Here is a 22,945-nt window from a genome sequence, read left to right on the forward strand (position 1 = left end):
GGCCATAGTGTAATGATCGAGTAAAGTAGTATGCCATATGCCACTGCTAGAACTTATTCTCAGATGTACTCCGTAGTACCAGCTAGGCATATCAACAGCTGAACTACTTGCTTCATTGACATCAAAATTGTTCTGCGCAGGTAGTAGAAGCTTGGGGCTTACCGATCGGTGACTCTAGTCAATAGACCATTGTAACTACACTAGGAGTCTTCCCTCAATAACATCGGTAGCCGCAGTGTTTCAATGCCCAAGTTGTAGAACCGAGGCATAGTCGAGATACCGGTTAGGGTGCTTAAGTCGAGTGAAACTACATGACTCATACCAATCTTTAGTAGATTTCAAGTCTGGGTAAGAATAAGCATAAATCGCCGATCGTAGCAGCACTAAGTTGCCCACACACCACACACCACTATTTTATCCAATGATCTCGGGGTGCAAGAATAGGCCTTTACAATATCCCCTTCTGGACAGAGTAACAGCAGTTTCTCAAGATATCGGCATGAGAATGGAAGTTGCAAGCCTCTTTGCCAAAGGCCATAAGTACCTGTATTTGCTGGAATGCTCCATAGTATGTCCAAATATCGCAAATGAGACAGGTAAGGCAGTCATATACGATATCCTATGTAGCGCCAATGTTCCCTATATCGTACGTAAGTTCATTTACTCTACGCCGTGAAACTTCCTACATTTGTTGATGTACCTCGACAAGCTTGATTAGTGCAACGACTGCAAACTCTACGATAAGTGATATTTCTCACAGCCTTTCCAAGCGTTTTCCTAGGGTAGCAGTTGCTCTTAGAATCCGACGAAACACCCTTACCTCTGTTATGCCTCCATGGGCTAACTAACCAGTGAGTCATGGTACTATTACAGTTCACTTTTGTCCAGACTTGAAGGTTGCACAACCGCATGATGTAGGGTCGGCAACAGCACAACAGCACGTGGCTCGGGGGGAAGCGAAACTCGTACAATATTTAAACTCCACGCTTACGATACATCAATGAGCACGAACTACAAAATTGGCCTGCTAATAGACTAGGGTTCACCCCTTTGAAATGATGGAGGTGGTGAAACCATGCATGGGCACCCTTCGGCGTGGGTTTGTGGTCGGTGCTTTTGTTCTTTTCTTGTCGTATTTTTATTTTCTTTGATCGAGTACGCGTTCTTGGTGCCGGCGAATTCCTTAATAGACTGTGACCTTATGATCGCCATGCGCCCGATTCATGCACAAGCTTGTAAATACCAGAAAATGGGATTACAAGCAATTTGGGACCCGATTCTCAGACAAGACTAAACGCGACAGCTTCTCTCTAAAACCCTTGTCTCGGCTACGACAGACAGCCATTCTCATTGCCCCCTTTTGCAACTGGTTGCGGCAACATGAGTCTCACTTGCTACTCTTACCTTTTCTTCGGCTCTCTTGACAACACATAAAGAGATATACGTATTCGCTGCTGGCAAGCCGGTAATTCCGTTATGTTATGCGTCTCATCCGAATATTCCGAAGCTGTCGTGAAGCCGGAGAATCCAAATGCGCTGGAAAGCTTCCATTCAGCGGCTAAATAAGCCATCGAAGGGTTACACATCGGGCTGGGTGATATTCTTTAAACGGCTCGTTGAATCCTAATGCCCCCATAATCTACGGCAAGAGGTCTTGCCATAGTAACAGACAGTTGTCCCCACGTAAGTCGGATATTCCTAGGTAGCGACGGAACCGGAATAATAGAATAGGCAATACAGTCGACTTTTGCAATGTTGTTGCTGAGCTTCGAGATACAGCTTCGTACCCCACCCCGAATTTCCTGAAACTGGCATTTCCCTGGATAAGTGTGTTTCGCTTTCACTGCCGAATCCGACTGGCCTCTCGTCTTTTGCCGTCCATCCCGACAAAATCTCTCATTACGGCACGTAGTTCGACCTGCCGGGCTCACTGGGATCTTTTGGGACCCCAAATCTGGAACTAGCGCTCTGACACCGCTTGTAAAGTCATAGGACAATGTGAAACAGGTTGTTGTCAAGGCACAGTTGGGAGGCAACTTGGTCGAATCGGATGTGATACTGTCAAAGGGAATAGAACCTCCCGATAGGAGTGTCTCATGGCAGCCTCTCAAGCCGCCATGCAACATCATAGAACAATACATACCGATGGCTAAAAGTACATTAGTTAATGCCTAAAGATGTCATATGCCAGCGGCTAATAATTGTACAATCAAGTGGCTAAACGTACCGTAATTTGCCAACGACTTGTAGGGTTGCAGAAGCAACAGTAAAGCCCCACTTCCCCACGTTTGTTCCTCTCTCAGTCCAATCTCAGCTCATGATCTCCTTTCTGATTCTATTGTCTGTTCTGGGGGGGAAATGCTTACTTTGCGCACAGAAGGTACCTAGGTAAGCGGCGGAAGAATAACAGCAAGATCTTGACTTGCAGCGAGTATCCAGATGGAGATGTTTGAGCTTATCGTAAAGGAAGTGTGTCTGGCAATATGACGAACAATATGTAGTCCCCTCTCATAAAGCGTCCCTGTACAGGCAAAAAGATCAAGTTGAAACTGCCTAAGATCTCGGGCCTTCGGGCCCTTGGGCGTACAAGGTCAGTTTGTGCTCCGGGCAAATACAAGTGTGGGTAGGACTGAGTACACCGTTGCTTTTGCCAAGGAGCTGAAGGTTTGCTGTAGGTAAAGATCCAGGTGCCGCTGCATGGTTTCGAATAGAATGAGAAGCTTAGCCAAGGATAATAGCCGACAAAGTTAGCCTCATTGGACGCAATGGGCGAGTAGGTGAAGACGAGAAAGCGTATATATATACTGTCTGCAGGCCACGTCCCTTCCATGCTCTCCCCATCTACTCATCAACTCAGATCCTCCAGGAGACTTGTACATCAGCTTTTGGGGCATAGCATCTAAGTCGACTGCGGACTGCGCATCATGTATCAGAAGTTGGCCGTCATCTCGGCCTTCTTGGCCACTGCCCGTGCTCAGTCGGCCTGCACTCTCCAATCGGAGACTCACCCGCCTCTGACATGGCAGAAATGCTCATCTGGTGGCACTTGCACTCAACAGACGGGCTCAGTGGTCATCGACGCGAACTGGCGCTGGACTCACGCTACCAACAGCAGCACGAACTGTTACGACGGCAACACTTGGAGCTCGACCCTATGCCCTGACAATGAGACTTGCGCGAAGAACTGCTGCCTGGACGGTGCCGCCTACGCGTCCACGTACGGAGTTACCACGACTGGTGACAGCCTCTCCATTGGCTTCGTCACTCAGTCTGCGCAGAAGAACGTTGGCGCTCGTCTCTACTTGATGGCAAGCGACACGACCTACCAGGAATTCACCCTGCTCGGCAACGAGTTCTCCTTCGATGTTGATGTTTCCCAGCTGCCGTAAGTGCCCGACGTTAACCCCCTGACGCCATCTTGTCATTGGTTCCCAGCTAACGCGCCAATCCAAGATGTGGCTTGAACGGAGCTCTTTACTTCGTGTCCATGGACGCGGATGGTGGCGTGAGCAAGTATCCCACCAACACTGCCGGCGCCAAGTACGGCACGGGCTACTGTGACAGCCAGTGTCCTCGTGATCTAAAGTTCATCAACGGCCAGGCCAACGTTGAAGGCTGGGAGCCGTCTTCCAACAACGCAAACACGGGCATTGGTGGACACGGAAGCTGCTGCTCTGAGATGGATATCTGGGAGGCCAATTCCATCTCTGAGGCTCTGACTCCTCACCCTTGCACGACCGTCGGCCAGGCCATCTGCGATGGTGACGGGTGCGGTGGAACTTACTCCAATGACCGATATGGTGGTACTTGCGATCCCGATGGTTGCGATTGGAACCCGTACCGCTTGGGCAACACCAGCTTCTACGGCCCCGGCTCAAGCTTCACCCTCGATACCACCAAGAAGTTGACCGTTGTCACCCAGTTCGAGACTTCAGGTGCCATCAACCGATACTATGTCCAAAACGGCGTCACTTACCAGCAGCCCAACGCCGAGCTTGATGGATACTCTGGCAACGAGCTCAACGATGATTACTGTACAGCTGAAGAGGCGGAATTTGGTGGATCGTCTTTCTCGGACAAGGGCGGCCTTACTCAATTCAAGAAGGCTACTTCCGGCGGCATGGTCCTGGTCATGAGCTTGTGGGATGACGTGAGTTCATGGATACCTGGCATTCACATGGTCAACGGAATGACAGCAGCTGACTGAGACACAACAGTACTACGCCAACATGCTGTGGCTGGACTCCACCTACCCGACGAACGAGACCTCCTCCACCCCCGGTGCCGTCCGCGGAAGCTGCTCCACCAGCTCCGGTGTCCCTGCCCAGCTCGAGTCCCAGTCCGCCAACGCCAAGGTCGTCTACTCCAACATCAAGTTTGGCCCCATTGGCAGCACCGGCAACTCCAGCGGCGGAAACCCTCACGGCGGAAACCCCCCCGGCACCACCACCACCCGCCGCCCAGCTACCACCACCGGAAGCTCTCCCGGACCTACTCAGTCTCATTATGGTCAGTGCGGCGGAATTGGGTACAGCGGCCCTACGGTCTGCGCCAGTGGCACGACTTGCCAGGTCCTGAACCCCTACTACTCTCAGTGCCTGTAAGGCGCCACGGCAAAAGGCTTGAGGGACTGTTTGCTCGTTGGTGAGCTCGTGTCATGACGGGCTAAATGGAGAATTTACTTTATTGTACCTACTTCTGACCATTTTCAATACACGGTCATTTCGTCTTTTACAGGAGAATGCGGTTGCTTGGTGTTACAATGATTGCTTCATGTTGTCAGCTTGGCAAAGGCTTCTTTCGAAAAGACAAAACGATCCCTAGCTAGTCATGCAATTCATCAAAACGAATAGAAAAAAAGGCATCATCCCGTGTATATCAGGTGAAGCTGTCGCTTTCAATGCATCCCAATACCACGCCAGACGTGTTCCCTGACCATTCAATGTTGATACTTCTCCCGCCAATATGGTTCCACCCCCATCTCCGCGAACCTCCTCTTCTCGAACGCGGTAGTGGCGCGCCAATTGCTTATGACCCAAAGGGAAACAAAGAGCATGATGGCGACAGTTGATATCAGTGGCGCAATGATTGAGAACACGGTGAGACCGTAGCTGGCGGCCTGGAAAGCGCTATTGGCAACCAGCTTGTCCGTTGCGAGGCCGACTTGCATTGCTGTCAAAACGATGACAACGTAGCCGAGGACAGTCACAAGGGACGCAAAGTTGTCGCGGATGAGGTCTCCGTAGATAGCGTAGCCGGAGATTCGAGAGTAGCCTCTCAATAGATGGCCCTTTCGAAACCGGTAAACCTTGTTCAAGCGTCCTAGGCGTAGCTCGCCGTACCAGTATCGGGGGTTGACAGCAGAATAGCAGTGGCTTTCCAGGACTTCACTGGACAATGTCTTCCAGTATCCCCAAGATACAGTGTCTGGCAGAAGTCCCCTCTCGCGTGCGAGGCGAAAGTCGCTATAGTGCGCAATGAGAGCACAGTAGGAGAATAGAAACCCGCGAGCGCATTGTTCTATCTCAAGGTGTATCGGATGACTGCTGGACAGGATATGCTGCTTCCAGAACTCAGCGTCCAATAGATACTCTGGCAGTGGTTTCAGGTAAATGCCCTTGGGGCCCCAGATGAGATGCAGCTCTGGATTTTCGGTAACAATAATGTCGCGGGAGAGCACGAGTTGGTGATGAAGAGGGCGAGGAGGCATAGGTCGGCCGCAGGCCCATAACCAGTCTTGCACAGCATTGATCTTTCTCACCAGGAGCTCCTGATGTAGGAACTCCTCCATGTTGCTGATTGGGTTGAGTATTTCATCGCTTCTAGATCGTATGGCTGCTGGCAAGACTCTGTCCAAGCGTATTGTGTCTTGGCCGTCTCTGGTGACTTCGTCGCTGACTTGTCTAGGCAATTGAACGGCAAATGGTGGAGATTTCTCCATCATGACGGCCATGGCAGCAATAGCAAGGCGTTTGTTGCACATAAGCTGAAGTGCGAAGTGGAAGGATCCCCAGGCGCGAAATTAAGTCACGCCTTTTTGTATTCAGTATTGTACTCCACCGAAGTGTTAAGAATAAACCACGAGGCAGGGAAAGCTTGTTCATTTCGGCTAGCCCGTGATCCTGGCGCTTCTAGGGCTGAAATTGTGTTGTTAACGTGCCATTGGCTGTGCAACTGACTTAGACGGAGAATGAGAAACGCGATGGATTCGCTTGCAGGCCCCCTGGCCAGGACACGAGCCGCTTTGGCGGTTTGAGGTGTCAGCAGAGTTGTCAAGGCAACACGTAATGAGTTCCCAGCATGCGTTGCTTCGGAATCGAGTAGACGTGCACTGAAGCAGAGGTAATGAACGTTTGACTGTAAATCCCAGTACATACACCTCGTCTCAACAGAAGCAATACGGTTAGTCGACGACTCACAGTTGTCCTTGTATCTCAAGAAATGGTAGTTGTCAGTTATCCCCACCCCGGCGCTCTGCGGTCAAATCCGCTGGGCTGGGCTCTGCTGACTTGGAAAGGATTCAGCCGCACGAAACAAGTTGGGGGCCATGCACAAGAGCAACCACCAGCCCCCCTGTCAACAATTTATAAGATTAGAAGAGCTACTACCAAGCAGCAATCGATGCCGTCGACTTCGCGCCTGACTTGAGGAGCTGGACATAACACGTTTCTGCCTAGAGCTGCATGGGGCCCTACAACTGCTCTTGAGCCGCCTCCTCTCTCAAGTTTCATCATAATCAATTGTTCTGCTGCCAAAGTTATTCCGACTCTCGCTGAGCGGCATCCCATAAACTGGACGGGGAGCTTACAGAATGTCTCTTGACGTACGGCGATCAACAACCGTGCGGCGGTCGACAACTGTTCACCGATCAGGGACGCGAAAAGGACCCAATCCCGCGGTTAACGCACCCGCACCGAAGAAGCAGAAGGGGTATGAGGTAGTGCAGCAAGGAATTAAGGAACTCTATCCACTTGACAAGGCCAATGTCGCTCCCGACCTGGAGTAAGTCAACCCTGAAGTGGAAGCAAGCTTCTCTAACCAGTAGATAGCATCGTGTTTGTCCCAGGACTGGGCGCAAATCCGGACGACAGCTGGAAGTCCAGCAAGACCGACTTTAACTGGACCACACACGCAGATGGCCTCCAAAGAGACTTCCCAAGAGCTCGGTTGCTCTTGTACATGTACGACTCAGCTTGGACGGGCCAGCTCAAAGTGAAACAATTCATGGGCAATATCGCAATGGGCCTTTTGGTCGGGCTGAGGAGCAAGAGAGAGGTAGGCCAACCGCCAGCCCTAAGCTGCTAGCCAGATCCCAAGCTCACTGCAGCTCCCTAGAAATGCCAACGGAGGCCCATTGTGTTTATCGGACACAGTATGGGCGGTCTTGTGGTTGCGAAAGCAATCACCCTTGCAGATTCCCGCCGCGATCTGTTCCCCATCATGTTCGAGGCGACGACGGCGTGCATCTTCTTCGGGACTCCATTCGGTGGCGCCCCTGTTGCTTCTGTCGCAGCAATGTATGCGCACTTCGCCGAAAAAGTCGACGTGGCATTCTCGTCGAAGCTACTGGAACTCATGAAGCCGGGAGATGAAGAGCTACGACAGCTCACGCACGATTTCATGCGCTTAGCAGGGAAGATCAGCCCGAAGATCGAATTGTTCTGCTTCTGGGAGGAGCATCCAACGGATTTCTCCAAAATGGCTGGGCTCCCGAGTCTATTTGGGCTCACCAAGTCTCTAATACCGAAGCAATACGCTGAGTTTGTCAGTCGAGACTCTGCAACACTTCCGGGCGTTGAGGAACTGGGATTGGCCTGCAATCACCGCGACCTTGTCAAGTTTGATGGCCCAAAAGATGACCGATGGACACAAATGGTCAGAGATCCGGTAAAGAGGATTATCCACGGCGCTCAACTGGCCGTTAGGAATCGGCTGAACTCAGTGAGAGATATTGATCGCGCTATGATCAGTGGCATCATGGAGGCTCTCGAGGGCGCCCAGGTACAGAAGAAGCGAAAAGCGTTGTCGCAATCATTCAGCCCTTCGTCCTGGATACCACAGGAAGCAGAGTATCTGGATTGGCTGCGTTCATCTGGAGAGCACGATAAGGGCCATGCTCTTTGGTCGGTGGATTGCCTGTACGTGCGTGGTCGTGAAGGGCGCGGCAAAACGAACGCTACCATGGCCGCTCTTGATGGCATCGAAAGGCTGATACGCGAGAATGAGGAGAACGATACCGGACAGGGTCCCATTCTGCTGGTGTACTTCTTCTGCGACGCCACCGCAGAGTACTCGACGGCTGAAGACGTGTTGAAGTCTGCAATCAGGCAGCTCATCAACCAGCAAGAGACGCTCGCACCTTATGCAAAGATATTCACCAAGAAAAAGGGCAAAGACGATGCGAGTAGATCCCAGCAGGCACCGATAACGGTTGAAAACATGTGGCAGTCTATTCAGGACATGCTTGCGGATGAGTTCATCGGCAGCAAGGTCTACTTTGTGATTAACAATCTACATGAGCTCCCAGCCGAGTCGGACTCAACCATCAAGCTGATGAAGTTCATTGCCGGTGAACTCGAGGGGCTCCGTGTTACGGACTCGAAGCGTGTTCCCACGCGGTGGTTCATCACCAGCAGGGAATCCCATAATATCGACAACGTGCTCAAAGTCGACGGCGTCCGCGTCATTGATCTGGAGGACAGCCGATACGAGAACCAAGTTCAGCTGGAACTGCGGAAACACGCCAAAAAGATGATCTCGGCGATTGGCGAGCAGAAGCAGTACAACAAGGCTCTTGCATACTTTGCCAGCAGTCTTGTTGGCAAACGCGCACAGAATACTCAGTGGATCGATATCACATGTATTCAGCTGGGAGAACTTTCAAACACCGAGAGCGATTTGGGCGTGAGGAGGATTCTCGAGAACATGCCCCAAGATCTGAAAACGCTGCTAGACCACTCCTGGCACCAAATCTTTCGACTGAATGAGGCCCACGTGGAGAAGGTCAAGGAAATGCTGCGCGCACTTATTCTGACTTATGAAGATCCGACAGAGTCTGAACTCGGCCTGCTTGCAGGGCTGTCATCCAGTGACCAGGAAAAAGGCGAGCTGCGCAAGCTGGTTGAACAGTGCAAGCCCCTTCTGTACTTGAAACGAACAAGCAAAACAGACTCCGTTGTTTGTTTCGTCAACATCATTGTGAAGACTCATCTTTGGGAGAATGCCAAGAAACTGCTGGGACTTTCTGAGGAAGAAATCAAATGGCAGCACGGCGTGTTAGCTCTCCGATGCTTCTCTCACATCAAGGATACGCTGGACTTTCCCATGCCAGATCCAGTCCCAGAAGAGACAGAGGCCGGAGACCCCGAGACCGCCGTAGGAGAGGACGCGGAGGAACTCGATGCGGCGGATCAGATGGATGATGATGACGAGGAGGAGGAGGAGGAGGAGGTATACTCAGAGAGTGAAGAAGTGTACGAAGAGGACGGCGAGGAAGAAGAGGAAGAAGTCGATCCCGAGGTAGAAATGGTCAAAGACAAGGTCTTGGCATATACCGTGAAGCATTGGTTACATCACGCCAGCAATGCCACTCTCGAAATTGCCGAAGATTTGAGCCTCGAAGACGACTTCTGGAAACCAGACTCGACTATTCGGCGCCGGTGGATGATTGAGTACGCGCGCATGACATCTACTTTCAAAGAATTTGACTACAAGACACTGAACGGATTGCACGTCGCCGCGTCGATTGGCTTTCGTCAGTTGGTTGCAGCTCTCATCCGCAATGGCCACGAGGCCGAGATCAAAGAGCGAGACTCGCTGGTGAATACTCCTGTAAGTGTCGAGGCAGTTGTCCAAGCCAACCCTTGATACACGTCGACTAACAGTTATTGCAAGCTGCATTTTGCCGCCTATCTGGGCAGACCCAATATTGTCGAGGAGCTGCTCAACCGTGGTGCTGTCATAGACGACGCCGCAGAAGTCCACGAACAGACACCACTTCATATGGCTGCATTTGGTGGACATATCCAAGTCATGAAGAAGCTGCTACTACGAGGCGCTGATCCGAATGCTATTGCCAATGACATCGGGCCAGTCGTTAACGCAGCCATTTCGTCGGGAAGCCGTGAGGCGGTTGAGCTGCTCGTAGAGCACAATGTGTCTCTGACAATTGACACGGAGGACGAAAGCATCCAGTGTCCTCTTGCACTGGCCGCATTGCTGGCAGACTACTCCATGTTTGAGTACTTGATTGAAAGCTACGCCGACAAGCTGCCCGCTCGCGACTACAGCGAAGCCCTAGTTGCTGCTGCAGCTGCTGGAAGGATTGAAGTCTTCAACAAGTTGCTCAGTTTCAGCCATGAGGAATCCGTTTTCCAATCAGCTCTAGATGAAGCAGTTGAAGAGTGGAATTGGGACATTGTGAAGTCCCTTTTGGACAGTCGTCAAGGCCTGGATGTGAACGGTCTCTTCACCGAAGCCGCAACATGCAGCGAGCCGCAGGACAAGATGCTGCAGCTGGCTTGGGACTATGCAAGGGGATCCATCACGGAGAAAACCATAAGCAATGCCCTCTATAACGCCACGGATAGAGAGAAAATCTCAACCGTAAGGCTCTTGCTGAAGAGCTTTGGAGCAAGTCCAAATGCGACCGGCGACGAGTATGGCACAGCTTTGACGGCAGCTGCGTTTGATGGAATTATGGAGATGGTGCAGCTCTTGCTCGACGCCGGTGCCGATGTCAACGATCCCAACGGTTGGGCGCTGCAAACTGCTGCTGCTGAAGGTCACTACGAGATTGTCCAGGAGCTCATTGATCGTGGGGCTCAAGTCAACGCGTGCACCCATAATGCCAATTTCCCAGCCGGCACCGCTATTCAAGGAGCGTGCGAATCAAGCAGATCCGACATCGTATCCTTACTGCTGGAAAAGGGCGCCGATCCGAATCTCGGCCTTGGGACAGACTCTCCACCCATTATTGCAGCGACTCAGCGCGGAGAAGCTGGCATCTTGGAGATGCTGGTCAACGCGAAAGCAGCCGTGGACGTCTTTGGAGGCTACGACCACTCAACGCCTCTCACCAACGCTGCCGCATACCTGCCCAAGGAGTCACTGCAGCTGCTGCTCAATGCAGGGGCGGATATCAACCTTCCCAATGATGACGGCGACACCGCCTTGATTGTGGCTGCTGCGCGTGGTGATGTGGAAGCCGTAACCTTCCTGCTGGACAATGGGGCTGATATAATGCATTCCAGCAAAAGAAACATGAACGCGCTTCAGACAGCCTTTGCCGTCACCCAACAATCAGAGGACGATGATGAAGAGGTCTCTGATTTTATAGGCTCTTCTAATGAACAGTGGGAGTGCTTGAACGTGCTGATTGAGCGCGTCACCGTGCTTCTTGGGGCCATCAAAACAGCTGTGGATTCGGGCGATGTTTCCTTGGAGGGCGTTATTCGGACTGCCAATATGAGCAAGCAAGGCCTAAGGTACGACGACGACACGCCGAAGGATCCAGAGGTCACCGAGGCGCAGACAGCCGACGCGCGCGATCCCGCGGCTCACTTGGAAGATGGCCATGAATCTGCAGAAAGTCAGCAACCTGCTGAGCACTCCATTGTGGAGGAAGATGTGACCATTCTGTCTGAAAAGATTGTCGAGGTATCAACGTCGGCCACGGAGACTTCTCCATCACTAGCAGCCAGTATAACAACATTCTCCGAGATCTCATACGCTTATTCTGACACACAAGTCTCAACCTCTCCACCACCTGCACCGGCCGTTCACAGCGCTTCTGTCTTCTCGTCCGCAGGCGACTGGTCGACTTCGGAGGGCGCCTCATTCATCCCAAAGAGGGAATCCATTCTGAGTATGCATGCGGCTGCCGCTGCTCAAATGGCCGTCCCAGCGCCCCTGGAGATCATCAGGAGGAAGCCTGCACCCCAACATGTGCCGAGGGTAGATGCTGGCCCTCAGTTCCAGACTCCGGTGTTGCAAGCTACGGGCTTACCCAACGCTGCCTCCCCATCTGCCCAGCCGACAATCAGAACACAGCCGTCATATGTATCCCTGTCACACGCACCTGTACCACCTCAGCCGATGGAGCAATATGGGGGGTATGCAAGACCGCAGGGAGCGACACAGCAATACGGACAGTATCACAGCACGGAGCTGTACAGCAGTCCCAACAATGGTGACGGTCAGAATCAGGCCGCGAAGAGGTATTCCGCTTACGATGGGAATAGCGCAGCCCGTTATGGCGGTTATAACCCGCAGGCAGCACAACCCCAAGCACAGTGGCAAGCGCCCCAGCAATCGTACTCGGGCCGCCAGTACGGCAATTATTACAATCAGCAGCAGCAGCAATGATTGATGGCAGTAACACAGCAGAAAGCCTATGAGAAACGACGGGTAAAAAGGGGGACTGGCAAGCTGGCTAAAGCACACCCCTACTCACGGATAAAGCCTATATAGCTGAAAACAATTGCGAAGAATACGACTGCGAACTCGGTCAGCCCGTGTACATTCGGCGATTTGTAGAACGCCTTGAACTAATGCATTGCGTCCTTCACATACGACGAACTGTCAAGTGAGTCTGGAAAGTCACCGACAACTGAACGTCTAGTATTTTGTCTCTTGAGTTGCATAACCAGGCCTTGGCAACTACCGTCGGAGGTTCGGTCAGACGCAAGGTTGCACCACGATGCAAAACCCAATAAGACAACGCTCCCAACCCATATTGATCAGCTGATGGCAGAGAAACGGAGCAGCAGAATACTTAGAAGAAACAGGACTGTTTCATACCACCAGCTACAGTCCCTCTTTCTGGCCCGGAAAACAGAACTTCGCATGTGGATGCGCCGGAAGAGCTTTCTTTCTTTTCAGCAACCACATACTCGAGAATGATAACAGTGGTGATTGGAAGCTCAATAGGTAAGAAAAAATTGAAATATATAGGCCTATTGACAGAACGCTCTAGAATGCATTTTCCACCAGTTTAAAGGAGGCTATAAAGATGGAGGCAGTTTACACACCACTTTAGCCTCTGCGCATCTTTCACCAAACTGCAAGGCGACATGCACTGCCGTCATCACTTGATACCTGATGGCTAAGCTCTATCTAACACGGTTGTTACGTCCCGCGATGCTCAGTCGTTAAATCCGTGGTGGAGCAGGACAGCCAGCTTCTTGTACAGGGACATCCGCTTATCCGACTCCGAGCCCAACTTTTCGTGATACTCAGCCTAAATTACATCCCCTCATGCATGCAGAGAACTTCAGATACTATTGTGGAGTAATAGTCAGACCACTGCTCTTATATAAAGCTAAGGTCAGTAAATCTGAGGGAGAGATATCACTTGCCCTTCCCGAACGACTAGTTGTAATAGCCACAATGGCTCATAAACTGAACCTGGTGGTTCTAACAAGCCTTGTTTCCCTCTCAGTTCAGCAGAATTGCGCAGCGTTATTGTAAGTATGGTGAGCGGGATGATTTATGATACTGATCGACCATCTGGCATCATTTCTAACGCAGGCTTATTAGTGACCAATGTGGAGGCACAGGATGGCTCGGCGCAACGTGCTGCGTTGCTGGCGCTCAGTGCACTTATGTGAATGACTGGTACTCTCAGTGCCTTGAGTCAACCGTATGCGCTTCGATCTCTGCCTCAAACTTCCGTTCTGATATCAGGGTGTATAGGGTGGAAGCCCCCCAAGTGGAACAACAACTTCGTCTAGCTTGGTTTCACGGACATTGTCAGCATCCTCATCCGTCGGCTCTTCTTCGCCCAGCAGTGGCACACCAACCGGCGGTGCTTCCACCTATACTACGACGGATATAGCTACTGTGGCTCCCCATTCGCAGTCTCCTTACCCCAGCATTGCCGCATCGAGTTGCGGATCGTGGACTCTCGTGGATAATGTCTGCTGCCCATCATATTGCGCCAACGATGACACATCCGAGTCATGTTCAGGCTGCGGAACCTGCACTACGCCCCCATCGGCGGACTGCAAATCCGGAACCATGTATCCCGAGGTCCATCATGTAACCAACAATGAGAGCTGGCACTATAGTGTAAGATGGATTGACTCCGGGGTATCTAATCCTTTGTCGGTTGCAGCGTGCTGACTCTGGGGGCGTTCAGAGGTCAACCCACTTTGGCCTCACGAGCGGCGGGGCTTGCGGCTTTGGCCTGTACGGTCTCTGCACAAAGGGCAGTGTCACAGCCAACTGGACGGATCCCATGCTTGGCACGACGTGTGATGCTTTCTGTACAGCCTATCCCCTGCTTTGCAAAGACCCCACCGGCACGACGCTTCGCGGCAACTTTGCAGCTCCCAACGGCGATTACTATACACAGGTGGGAAGCCCTGAGAGGCAATTATTCTTTAGTCCTTTAGTTACTGACGGCGCCATAGTTCTGGTCATCGTTGCCAGGAGCGCTCGATAACTACCTGTCTTGCGGCGAGTGCATTGAGTTGATCCAAACAAAACCGGACGGGACCGATTATGCTGTTGGAGAAGCCGGCTACACAGACCCAATTACCCTCGAGATTGTCGACAGCTGCCCATGCAGCGCAAACTCTAAGTGGTGCTGTAAGAGCGCCCATCCCATCCCGTCCTTTGTGTGCACCAACCCAATGGCCCTGACTAATGTCCTACAGGTGGCCCTGGCGCCGATCATTGCGGAGAGATCGACTTTAAATATGGTTGTCCTCTTCCTGCTGACAGCATTCATCTCGACCTGTCAGACATTGCCATGGGCCGCTTGCAGGGCAATGGATCCCTGACCAATGGTGTCATTCCAACTCGATATAGGAGAGTTCCGTGCCCCAAAGTCGGAAATGCCTACATCTGGCTTCGAAACGGCGGAGGGCCGTACTACTTTGCTCTCACGGCAGTCAACACCAACGGCCCCGGGTCAGTCACCAAGATCGAGATCAAGGGCGCAGATACCGACGATTGGGTTGCCTTGGTCCATGATCCAAACTATACCAGTAGTCGCCCACAAGAGCGTTATGGCAGCTGGGTGATTCCACAGGGAGCGGGGCCCTTCAACTTGCCCGTTGGAATTCGCCTGACTAGCCCAACGGGGGAGCAGATTGTGAATGAACAGGCCATCAAGACGTTTACTCCTCCGGCCACAGGAGACCCCAACTTTTATTACATTGACATTGGCGTGCAGTTCAGTCAGAATTGAGGACAAGCGTTTGGGGTTTTCTCGCTGCAAGATGACGCTGTCGGCTAGGTAGTGCTTCACGCATGCCATGTACGTATACGTGTGTGTATGCTGTCTTCGTACATTCATTATTGGTATGGCGTACCTATGTAAAGAAGGGAGTTACAATCGCGGAATGGCGACTGTGGCCATGATGCGTACCTAGAGAGAGTCCGTATAGCAATCTGAGACAGTTTGAATGAGAGATCCAGCATAGTTGCCCAAATGGCTTCCTACACGATCAATTTATCTTTCTTAAGCAGATGATCTTCTGCTGAAGATCTTTATACGTGTCAGGTACTAGACTAGGAAACTTCAGTTCCCGCCGCTCAATCTTGTGGGACGGAGGACTGCAACCACATCACACCGGAGTGGTATTGATTCGATATCATCAAGAGCTGATTGCGTCAATTAGTGCTTGGCAGTGGTTCCTTTTAGAGGGTTAAGGTGTCTCCTTGTCGAAGAAGCATCCAGGTGCATAGTATGCTTGTAGACACTCGGCAATTCATTTACTTACACGCTATGCTTGCACATGATTCTCATGCTGAGATGTGTACTTCGCCCGTATCTCGACCTGTTTTTTTTGGGGGGGGCGGCTATCGAGGTATTTGACACATGCGGCAAAAGGGCCATGTACTTGATCAGCTAATATCAGGGAACGATTTTGATGTAACGACATCTAACAGTTTCTTAGAATGCTTTTGGGGCCTTGTAAATTGCTCGCCATTTTGCTGAGTGGAGATTGGGGAGCATCACATTGGTACCAGGGCGGAATGCATAGCAACCGTATCCCCGGTCACAGGCATTTGAGATGGCCCCACTCCTTATTACCTACAGTGACAGATCTTGTCTCTCTCTTCTCAATACCAAGGAATATGGAGTACAAGCCGACATTGATGACCGCATGATTTGATGATTCAGGGGAACAATCCCTGATCATCGCGAACAAGTGTGACCTCCCCTACATCCTCAATATTTGCGGGGTGCATCGGTTAAAGTCCCGATAGCGCCAGCCGTTGCCGGATTGCCGGGACGACGGAGCGAATTATACGATACTGGGACCTGGCAACGTCACCCTACCTCAAACCGGCTGTTCAACTGACGGGAGATATGATAATAATGATGCCTTCAGCGCAAAGTTGAGATGGAAATGGGAACTGGCAATGCGTGTCTATGGACCGAAACCACGCCGGAGCCGGCGTAGACAAGGGTTCAAGGGTGGCTCATACTTTGAGAGAAGCCTACATCAAAACGAGGATGCTGGCAAGAACGTACCAAGCTTTCCTAAACAATGACATCTTCATGCTCTTGAGTGCTCTGAAATATGAGCATCTCACCTTGAGGCGCACTGGCTCTAAATACTCACGTCAATAATGTGGATGTTGTAATCCAATAGTTCATAGCCGGTCAATCCTTATTGAAGATTATTCGCTCAATCAGCCTCGATATTGATCCAGGTACCTCTGAAACCTGCTCCGTGGGATGGATGTTGTCCATTGTAGCACCAGGATCGTTTTGTGCGTGTGAGCCCGAAGCTGACACTCGAGCCGCTTTCCCATGCGAGACGTTACGCAGTAATTTCTCACCGATAAAGAAATGCATAATTGTCATGAATTACTCTTCTGAATCTGCATCCCCGTCGAAGAAGTCTTATGATATGCATACAGCCGTTTAACAGCCAGCGGTGTAGTACATTGAACGAGCAGGAGTGTCGCCGTGTTGGATGCCTTGGTCAAATATGCGTGATTGGTCGGAGGCCGAATCTCCCCCTGCCCCAAAATCCGCCAAGAAGCGTCACCGCGGATAAAAAGGCTAAATGGGCGATCTCAGCTCTTTGCGAGACGAAACTCGGATATTGGTACAGGATGATGACCGGATAAATATGTCAGTATCCATTGCGACGAAGTCAAACCAAGAGAGGGGGTTCAAGAGGGCAGTCGATATAAAAGAGTTGACAATGCTCTGGTGATGGCCTGGACGAGCAGAGCTCAAGCCACCGGCCTGCGTAGGAATCTTCCCTCATCTTCTCCTCAACATGAAGCCTTCCACCTCCGTCGTCTTGGCTCTTCTGGGTCAGAGCGCTGCATGGTCATACAACACCAAGTCTCAATACAGGGCTAACATCAAGATCAATGCTCGCCAGACCTATCAAACGATGATTGGAGGGGGTTGCTCTGGCGCCTTTGGGATCGCTTGTCAGCAATTTGGGTCTTCTGGCCTCTCCCCGGAGAATCAACAGAAGGTTACTCAGATTCTCTTTGATGAGAACATTGGCGGCCTGTCCATTGTTCGAAACGATATCGGATCGTCGCCCGGAACCACCATTCTGCCAACCTGTCCCGCGACGCCGCAAGGCAAGTTCGAATACGTGTGGGATGGCAGTGACAACTGTCAGTTTAATCTCACCAAAACAGCTCTCAAATACAACCCGAATCTTTACGTTTACGCCGATGCCTGGTCCGCTCCCGGCTGCATGAAGACGGTCGGGACGGAAAACCTAGGAGGGCAAATCTGCGGTGTACGAGGCACCAATTGCAAACACGATTGGCGTCAGGCATATGCGGATTATCTCGTGCAATATGTCCGGTTCTACAAAGAAGAGGGCATCGACGTCTCTCTTCTGGGCGCCTGGAACGAGCCGGACTTCAACCCATTTACCTACGAGAGCATGCTCTCGGACGGATACCAGGCCAAGGACTTTCTGGAGGTCCTCTATCCCACGCTCAAAAAGGCTTTTCCGAAGGTAGACATCAGCTGCTGCGATGCAACTGGCGCACGTCAAGAGAGAAACATTCTTTATGAGCTCCAGCAGGCGGGCGGTGAGAAGTACTTTGACATCGCGGTCCGTTCTCCGATCCGTCTCCAGCACTCTTCTGTTCTAACAGAGATCCCAGACATGGCACAACTACCAAAGCAACCCAGAGCGCCCATTTAATGCTGGCGGGAAGCCAAACATACAGACTGAATGGGCAGACGTAAGATGTTAACCTAGAATTGTCCTGGCCCGCTCGACTCACACCGAAGATATAGGGTACGGGTCCATGGAACAGCACCTGGGATTATAGCGGCCAACTTGCGTGCGTATCTTCCATTGAACACTGCTCCTATGCCTTCACACCCATACTTACATTGCACTTTCAAAGTGAGGGCCTCCAATGGGCATTATATATGCACAACGCATTTGTGAACAGCGACACCTCAGGCTACACGCACTGGTGGTGCGCACAGAACACCAACGGCGACAATGCTCTCATCCGCCTTGATCGCGACAGCTACGAAGTGTCGGCTCGCCTTTGGGCTTTTGCGCAATACTTCCGATTTGCCCGGCCGGGGTCCGTCCGCATTGGTGCAACAAGCGACGTCGAAAACGTCTATGTGACCGCATATGTCAACAAGAATGGAACGGTTGCAATCCCCGTCATCAATGCTGCTCACTTTCCTTACGACCTAAGCATCGATCTGGAAGGGATTAAAAAGAGGAAGCTGAGCGAGTACTTGACTGACAATAGCCACAACGTTACCTTGCAAAGCCGGTATAAAATCAGCGGCAACAGTCTCAAGGTGACTGTTGAGCCGAGAGCGATGAAGACTTTCTGGTTGGAGTAAGAGCACATGCAGGAGGTTTAGATGGAAGTGTCGAGACCCTGAATCCATTATTCACACAGTGGCCGCACTTCACTTCGATCATCATGATAATCATTAAGCGAAAATCCAGCTATTTCTGCAATATATTTGTGCCCCAGTTTGCTCCATCACGGCACTAACTAAACTCTGGGTGGAGATGCGGACTCGGGAGCAATATCAGATCGACCCGATCCAGGGGAGCGGGGTTAGCGAACACCGTCATCAAACCGCATCAAAATACTGCATGCAAATAGCCGTACTGGCTCACAAAGGACATCCGGACCGCTGCTAGTCGTCGTTATTTTCTTGTTTTCCCTCAATACCTCAACGTGCGTTCCTGCGATTTGTCAGAATACGTGGTTTTAGTTAAAAGTTGAGTCACCGCAACATATCTGTGCCCCCCTTCTGACTCACTCGCCGTTACGCAGCTGGAGTAGTAAAAACATTATGTAATTCGTACCTAGCTTTCCTTCGCACCTTACCTACTTCTACTGGGTAACTGCCTACCAGCCACTCCGTCGAGTCTATGTACCAACTGCCTTGGTAAACAAAAACTTGTTGTCACGGCAAGTTAACCCTAACCAATCCTTCACCTCGCCGACTGAATTGATCTTTTCTTTTCATTTTTCTTTCTACGCAGCCGCAGTCTGAAGACTGGCGCCCACGCACACTATCCACATGTCTCACCCTCATTAACCTTTTAGGAGAAACAAGATCGGCCTGCTCATTCCACAAGACTCATCATGTCAGGAGAAAAGACGAAACTGGAGATTGAGGACGCGGTCCGCAGAGAATTGGACGGCACCTGCTACGCCGTTTCATCGCTCGAACCTCTCACTGGGGGGACAGCAAACTTTATATATCGCGCCAGACTGCAGAAGCCTTTGCCAGACGGCTCAACAGAAGTCGTGCTGAAGCATGGCGAGGCATATGTCGCCCAACACCCAGATTTCAAGCTTCAAATGGTTCGATGTGTCAGTCGTCCGCTCTCCCGAAAGCCAATCGAAAGGGCTTGACGCTGATGCACGCTGAATGGACAGGATATTGAAGAGGAGGGCCTGCGACTCCTCGCAGATCTTCCCACCGTGGTATCGACCAAGTTCGAAGTTGGAACTCCAAAGCTCTATCGATTTAACCCACAAAGCTGCACTCAAATCCAAGAGTATCTGACAAATGCTGTCAACCTCAAAGATTACGCGCTCAGTCACTTTCAAGCTCCTACGGGCGCGTTCGTAAAGCCACGATGCATTGAGCTGGGTCGGGACTTGGGTCGGTGGCTGCGAGATTTCCATGTCTGGAGTGACAAGCCGGAACAGCAGAATCTGCGCGTGTTATTCGCCAAGAATACCGACATGCGAAACATTAAGAAATACATCAACTACGATCAACTACTCGCGAGAGTGACCATGTTTCCGTCTCTCCTAGAGGAGTGCAAAGATATCCTACAGCAGATTGTAAGCATGGCTACAGTTGAGCTGGCGGATGAGGGCAAGCTAGCTGCTATCCATGGCGATTTTTGGACTGGAAAGTACGTTGAAGCTCAAAAGAGAGCTCATAAACCATTACCGTGCCGTGGAAAGATGGAAGCTGATCTCTTCGACTCCAGTGTGCTGCTTCCAAACGCTGCATTTGATGATACCCAGCAAGTTCCAGTCAGGGTTATTGATTGGGAAATGGCACAAGTCGGTGTGCGCGCCGAAGACCTGGGACAGTTCATTGCCGAACTGTGGCAGCTAAAGCTATACAAGGATATAGATGCCGCTCTATGGATTATCAACGGCTTCGCGGAAGGCTATGGCGACGCTGATGCTGACTTTGTCTACCGTGTGCTGATTCACGTTGGAGCTCACTTGATTTGCTTTGGATCAACCACTCCCGGATGGGGAACCCCGGAGCAAGGCCAGAAGATTGTCAGGTTTGGTAGGGATGTTCTCATCCACGCTTGGGAAAAGAACGCGAAAGCGTTTGAGGGGCATGATCTTCAATGTTTATTCAGATAGCCCACATCATCATAGGTTAGAGGACTGAGGAACCAAATGCTCGAAAGTTATCTTGCCTTCAGGGCGGCCTATGTCTAATGCTATTCTCTAGTCGTTTTTGTACGCCGCGCTCGACGCTGTGATTTGCTTCATCACAACTCCAAGCGATCCTCACATATCAACTTTACATGATATCGCTGCTGTCCATGCCAGACTTTCCTCGGGGAATTGAAGTCTGCAACAGCCTGGCGAATATCGGTAACCATCCCCGCTGGACCGCTTGCAACGACGACACTTGGCCCACAAACTGTGTTCTCTATAAACTCGCCGATCAGCTTTGCGGTATCTGGGCGCCGACTGCCATCTTCCCCTTCGTTCTGATGCAAAGGTATGCTCCGATTTGCGCCATATGCTGCTTCAGCTGATTCCGCAACTTTTTCCTTCTTGACATCGCTCTCGGGCACACGTGCGTCCTTGCCACGCGAATCAACCTCAGTTCCTACGTCGCGAGTGATGAAGACGCTGATGTCTACGCTGGTGTCCTCGGGCGCTTGCTGAAGAACCCTTAACTCCTCCTCAACCCACTTCATGTCGCCTTCCCTCCTGATGATCCAAATGAGCCTAAACTTTCTGTCGGCGGAAAGTGTCGATTGAGAGAGATCCAGCAAAACGGGCAATACGAAAGCTATTCCTGTGCCGCCCGCGATACAAACGACGTTGCTGTGCGGCTCTATAGTTTGCATAACATTTGCTCCATAGGGGCCCGTCAGGATCACCGATGTTGTTTTGATGTCTGCGTGAGTTGCGGAGCTAAGCTTGTTCGCACAAAGCTGAGCAATCTTTTTCGTTTCTCCGCGCTTGGCGCGAATGATGTACGAATGCCTCACCAAGCCATTGCGCACCTGGGGAGCGTTGAACGGGGTGAACGGATGGGATTGCCAAATGCTGCTTTCTGGAAAACACAAAAAGTAATGCTGGCCGATTTCCCAAGGATCCTGGTTGTTCGTGAGATCAAGACGATATACGTCGCCGTGTTCGGTGTCCGGAAAGAGGGTGATTTCTGCTGGGCAAGGACAGAATCCCACATTCCCAGATGGCAGAATCTGATAATGAAGGATTCCTGTTCTGAAGAGACGGAGGCCGCGGTCGATGAACCAGAAGATGAGCGATGGCACCATGAAGCATTCAAGCTTGTCCCAATGCCCCCAGCATGCTCCAACATATATCATGGCCAGAGCATAATGCAGCTTTCTAAAGGCCTCATATCCAGTCAGCCGAATCCCCATTGGGGTGCTCAGGAAAACGAGTAAGGTAAGAACAGCCATGGCAATGATCCCCCATACTATATAGGTCTCGGCCACGAATTGCTGTGCCACAACCGGCTGGGGCTGATATAAACGGATCTCAATCACACACCAGCCGATTGTATGAAGGGAACTTTGGGCAAAGATAACGTATCCTAGCCACCGGTGTAAGAAGTTGAAGCCTTGATACGGCACTCCTGTAAGAAGCGACAGGAGAGACTCTCGATTCGCGAGCATCACAGACAAGGGGGTGAGTGCGAATGCTAGAACTCCAATGCGGTCGGACCATGGACCGAGAGTAGTACGAATATTGAAGACGCCCGGGAGGCCCTTCACGGGTGTGACCCAGGTCCGATATGCGAGGCCAACAAAGGACCAAATGGCAAGGTAGCCAACGAGGCTGAGCAGAATGACGACTTGTAAGCGAGTAACGCGGCCGAATATTGAGCGAATGGATTCCGGAAGCAAGTAGCATTGGATGGCAGCTCTAATAGTACGGTCCAGCCGTGCAGATGTCGATTCTCGAAGACTGAATGGTGTGATCAAAGTGTGTGAAGGCAAACTGAATCTGCGCTGTACCGCCCAAAGGACCAGTATGCCGCCAATGGTTGCCCATAGAATGCCAGCGTAGAGCATGCTCAAGTCGTGGGCTGAGTAGACCAGATCCAAGTACTCGCATGAGCCTTTGTCGTTGGTGCAAGGTAACGCACGGTCTGCATAACCCCAGTGAGGCTCGAGCTGTGCGGCATCACTCATGTTTTGGATGTGCCGAGCACCCAGGACGGAGTGGGAGCCGGCCATGACCTTGTGCTTTCGGTCTTTTG

At 51.4% G+C, this 22,945-nt stretch overlaps 7 protein-coding genes across 7 annotated transcripts; 5 read left to right on the top strand and 2 right to left on the bottom strand.

The window, feature by feature from the left end:
- Positions 1–2,904: 2,904 nt before the first annotated feature.
- On the top strand, positions 2,905–4,604 carry CCMA1212_007071 (Exoglucanase 1; the record flags this gene model as incomplete). The annotated part of the gene is made up of 3 exons (XM_073704249.1): positions 2,905–3,385; positions 3,454–4,150; positions 4,218–4,604. The coding sequence occupies exons 1-3, from the start codon at positions 2,925–2,927 to the stop codon at positions 4,602–4,604; spliced, it is 1,545 nt and encodes a 514-aa protein (XP_073557338.1). The 5' UTR covers positions 2,905–2,924.
- Positions 4,605–4,939: 335 nt separating this feature from the next.
- Positions 4,940–5,953, bottom strand: CCMA1212_007072 (uncharacterized protein; the record flags this gene model as incomplete). Its single annotated transcript, XM_073704250.1, has 1 exon — positions 4,940–5,953. The coding sequence occupies one exon, from the start codon at positions 5,951–5,953 to the stop codon at positions 4,940–4,942; it is 1,014 nt and encodes a 337-aa protein (XP_073557339.1).
- Positions 5,954–6,811: 858 nt separating this feature from the next.
- Positions 6,812–12,366, top strand: CCMA1212_007073 (Ankyrin-2; the record flags this gene model as incomplete). Its single annotated transcript, XM_073704251.1, has 4 exons — positions 6,812–7,002; positions 7,050–7,275; positions 7,336–9,831; positions 9,895–12,366. 4 exons carry the CDS (start codon positions 6,812–6,814, stop codon positions 12,364–12,366), a joined length of 5,385 nt encoding a protein of 1,794 aa, XP_073557340.1.
- A 1,018-nt stretch (positions 12,367–13,384) lies between these two features.
- On the top strand, positions 13,385–15,196 carry CCMA1212_007074 (uncharacterized protein; the record flags this gene model as incomplete). Its single annotated transcript, XM_073704252.1, has 6 exons — positions 13,385–13,466; positions 13,540–13,642; positions 13,696–14,070; positions 14,141–14,356; positions 14,415–14,592; positions 14,661–15,196. The coding sequence occupies exons 1-6, from the start codon at positions 13,390–13,392 to the stop codon at positions 15,194–15,196; spliced, it is 1,485 nt and encodes a 494-aa protein (XP_073557333.1). The 5' UTR covers positions 13,385–13,389.
- A 2,053-nt stretch (positions 15,197–17,249) lies between these two features.
- CCMA1212_007075 (uncharacterized protein) lies at positions 17,250–18,820 on the top strand (the record flags this gene model as incomplete). The annotated part of the gene is made up of 4 exons (XM_073704253.1): positions 17,250–18,056; positions 18,109–18,189; positions 18,245–18,291; positions 18,358–18,820. 4 exons carry the CDS (start codon positions 17,250–17,252, stop codon positions 18,818–18,820), a joined length of 1,398 nt encoding a protein of 465 aa, XP_073557334.1.
- A 761-nt stretch (positions 18,821–19,581) lies between these two features.
- CCMA1212_007076 (uncharacterized protein) lies at positions 19,582–20,838 on the top strand (the record flags this gene model as incomplete). Its single annotated transcript, XM_073704254.1, has 3 exons — positions 19,582–19,812; positions 19,879–20,366; positions 20,445–20,838. 3 exons carry the CDS (start codon positions 19,582–19,584, stop codon positions 20,836–20,838), a joined length of 1,113 nt encoding a protein of 370 aa, XP_073557335.1.
- Positions 20,839–20,969: 131 nt separating this feature from the next.
- On the bottom strand, positions 20,970–22,922 carry CCMA1212_007077 (Ferric reductase transmembrane component 3; the record flags this gene model as incomplete). Its single annotated transcript, XM_073704255.1, has 1 exon — positions 20,970–22,922. The coding sequence occupies one exon, from the start codon at positions 22,920–22,922 to the stop codon at positions 20,970–20,972; it is 1,953 nt and encodes a 650-aa protein (XP_073557336.1).
- Between the last annotated feature and the right edge of the window lie 23 nt (positions 22,923–22,945).

The sequence above is a fragment of the Trichoderma ghanense genome, assembly GCF_004382785.1.
Source record: "Trichoderma ghanense strain CCMA-1212 chromosome Unknown scaffold_8, whole genome shotgun sequence".
In the NCBI taxonomy this organism is placed as follows: Eukaryota; Fungi; Ascomycota; class Sordariomycetes; order Hypocreales; family Hypocreaceae; genus Trichoderma; species Trichoderma ghanense.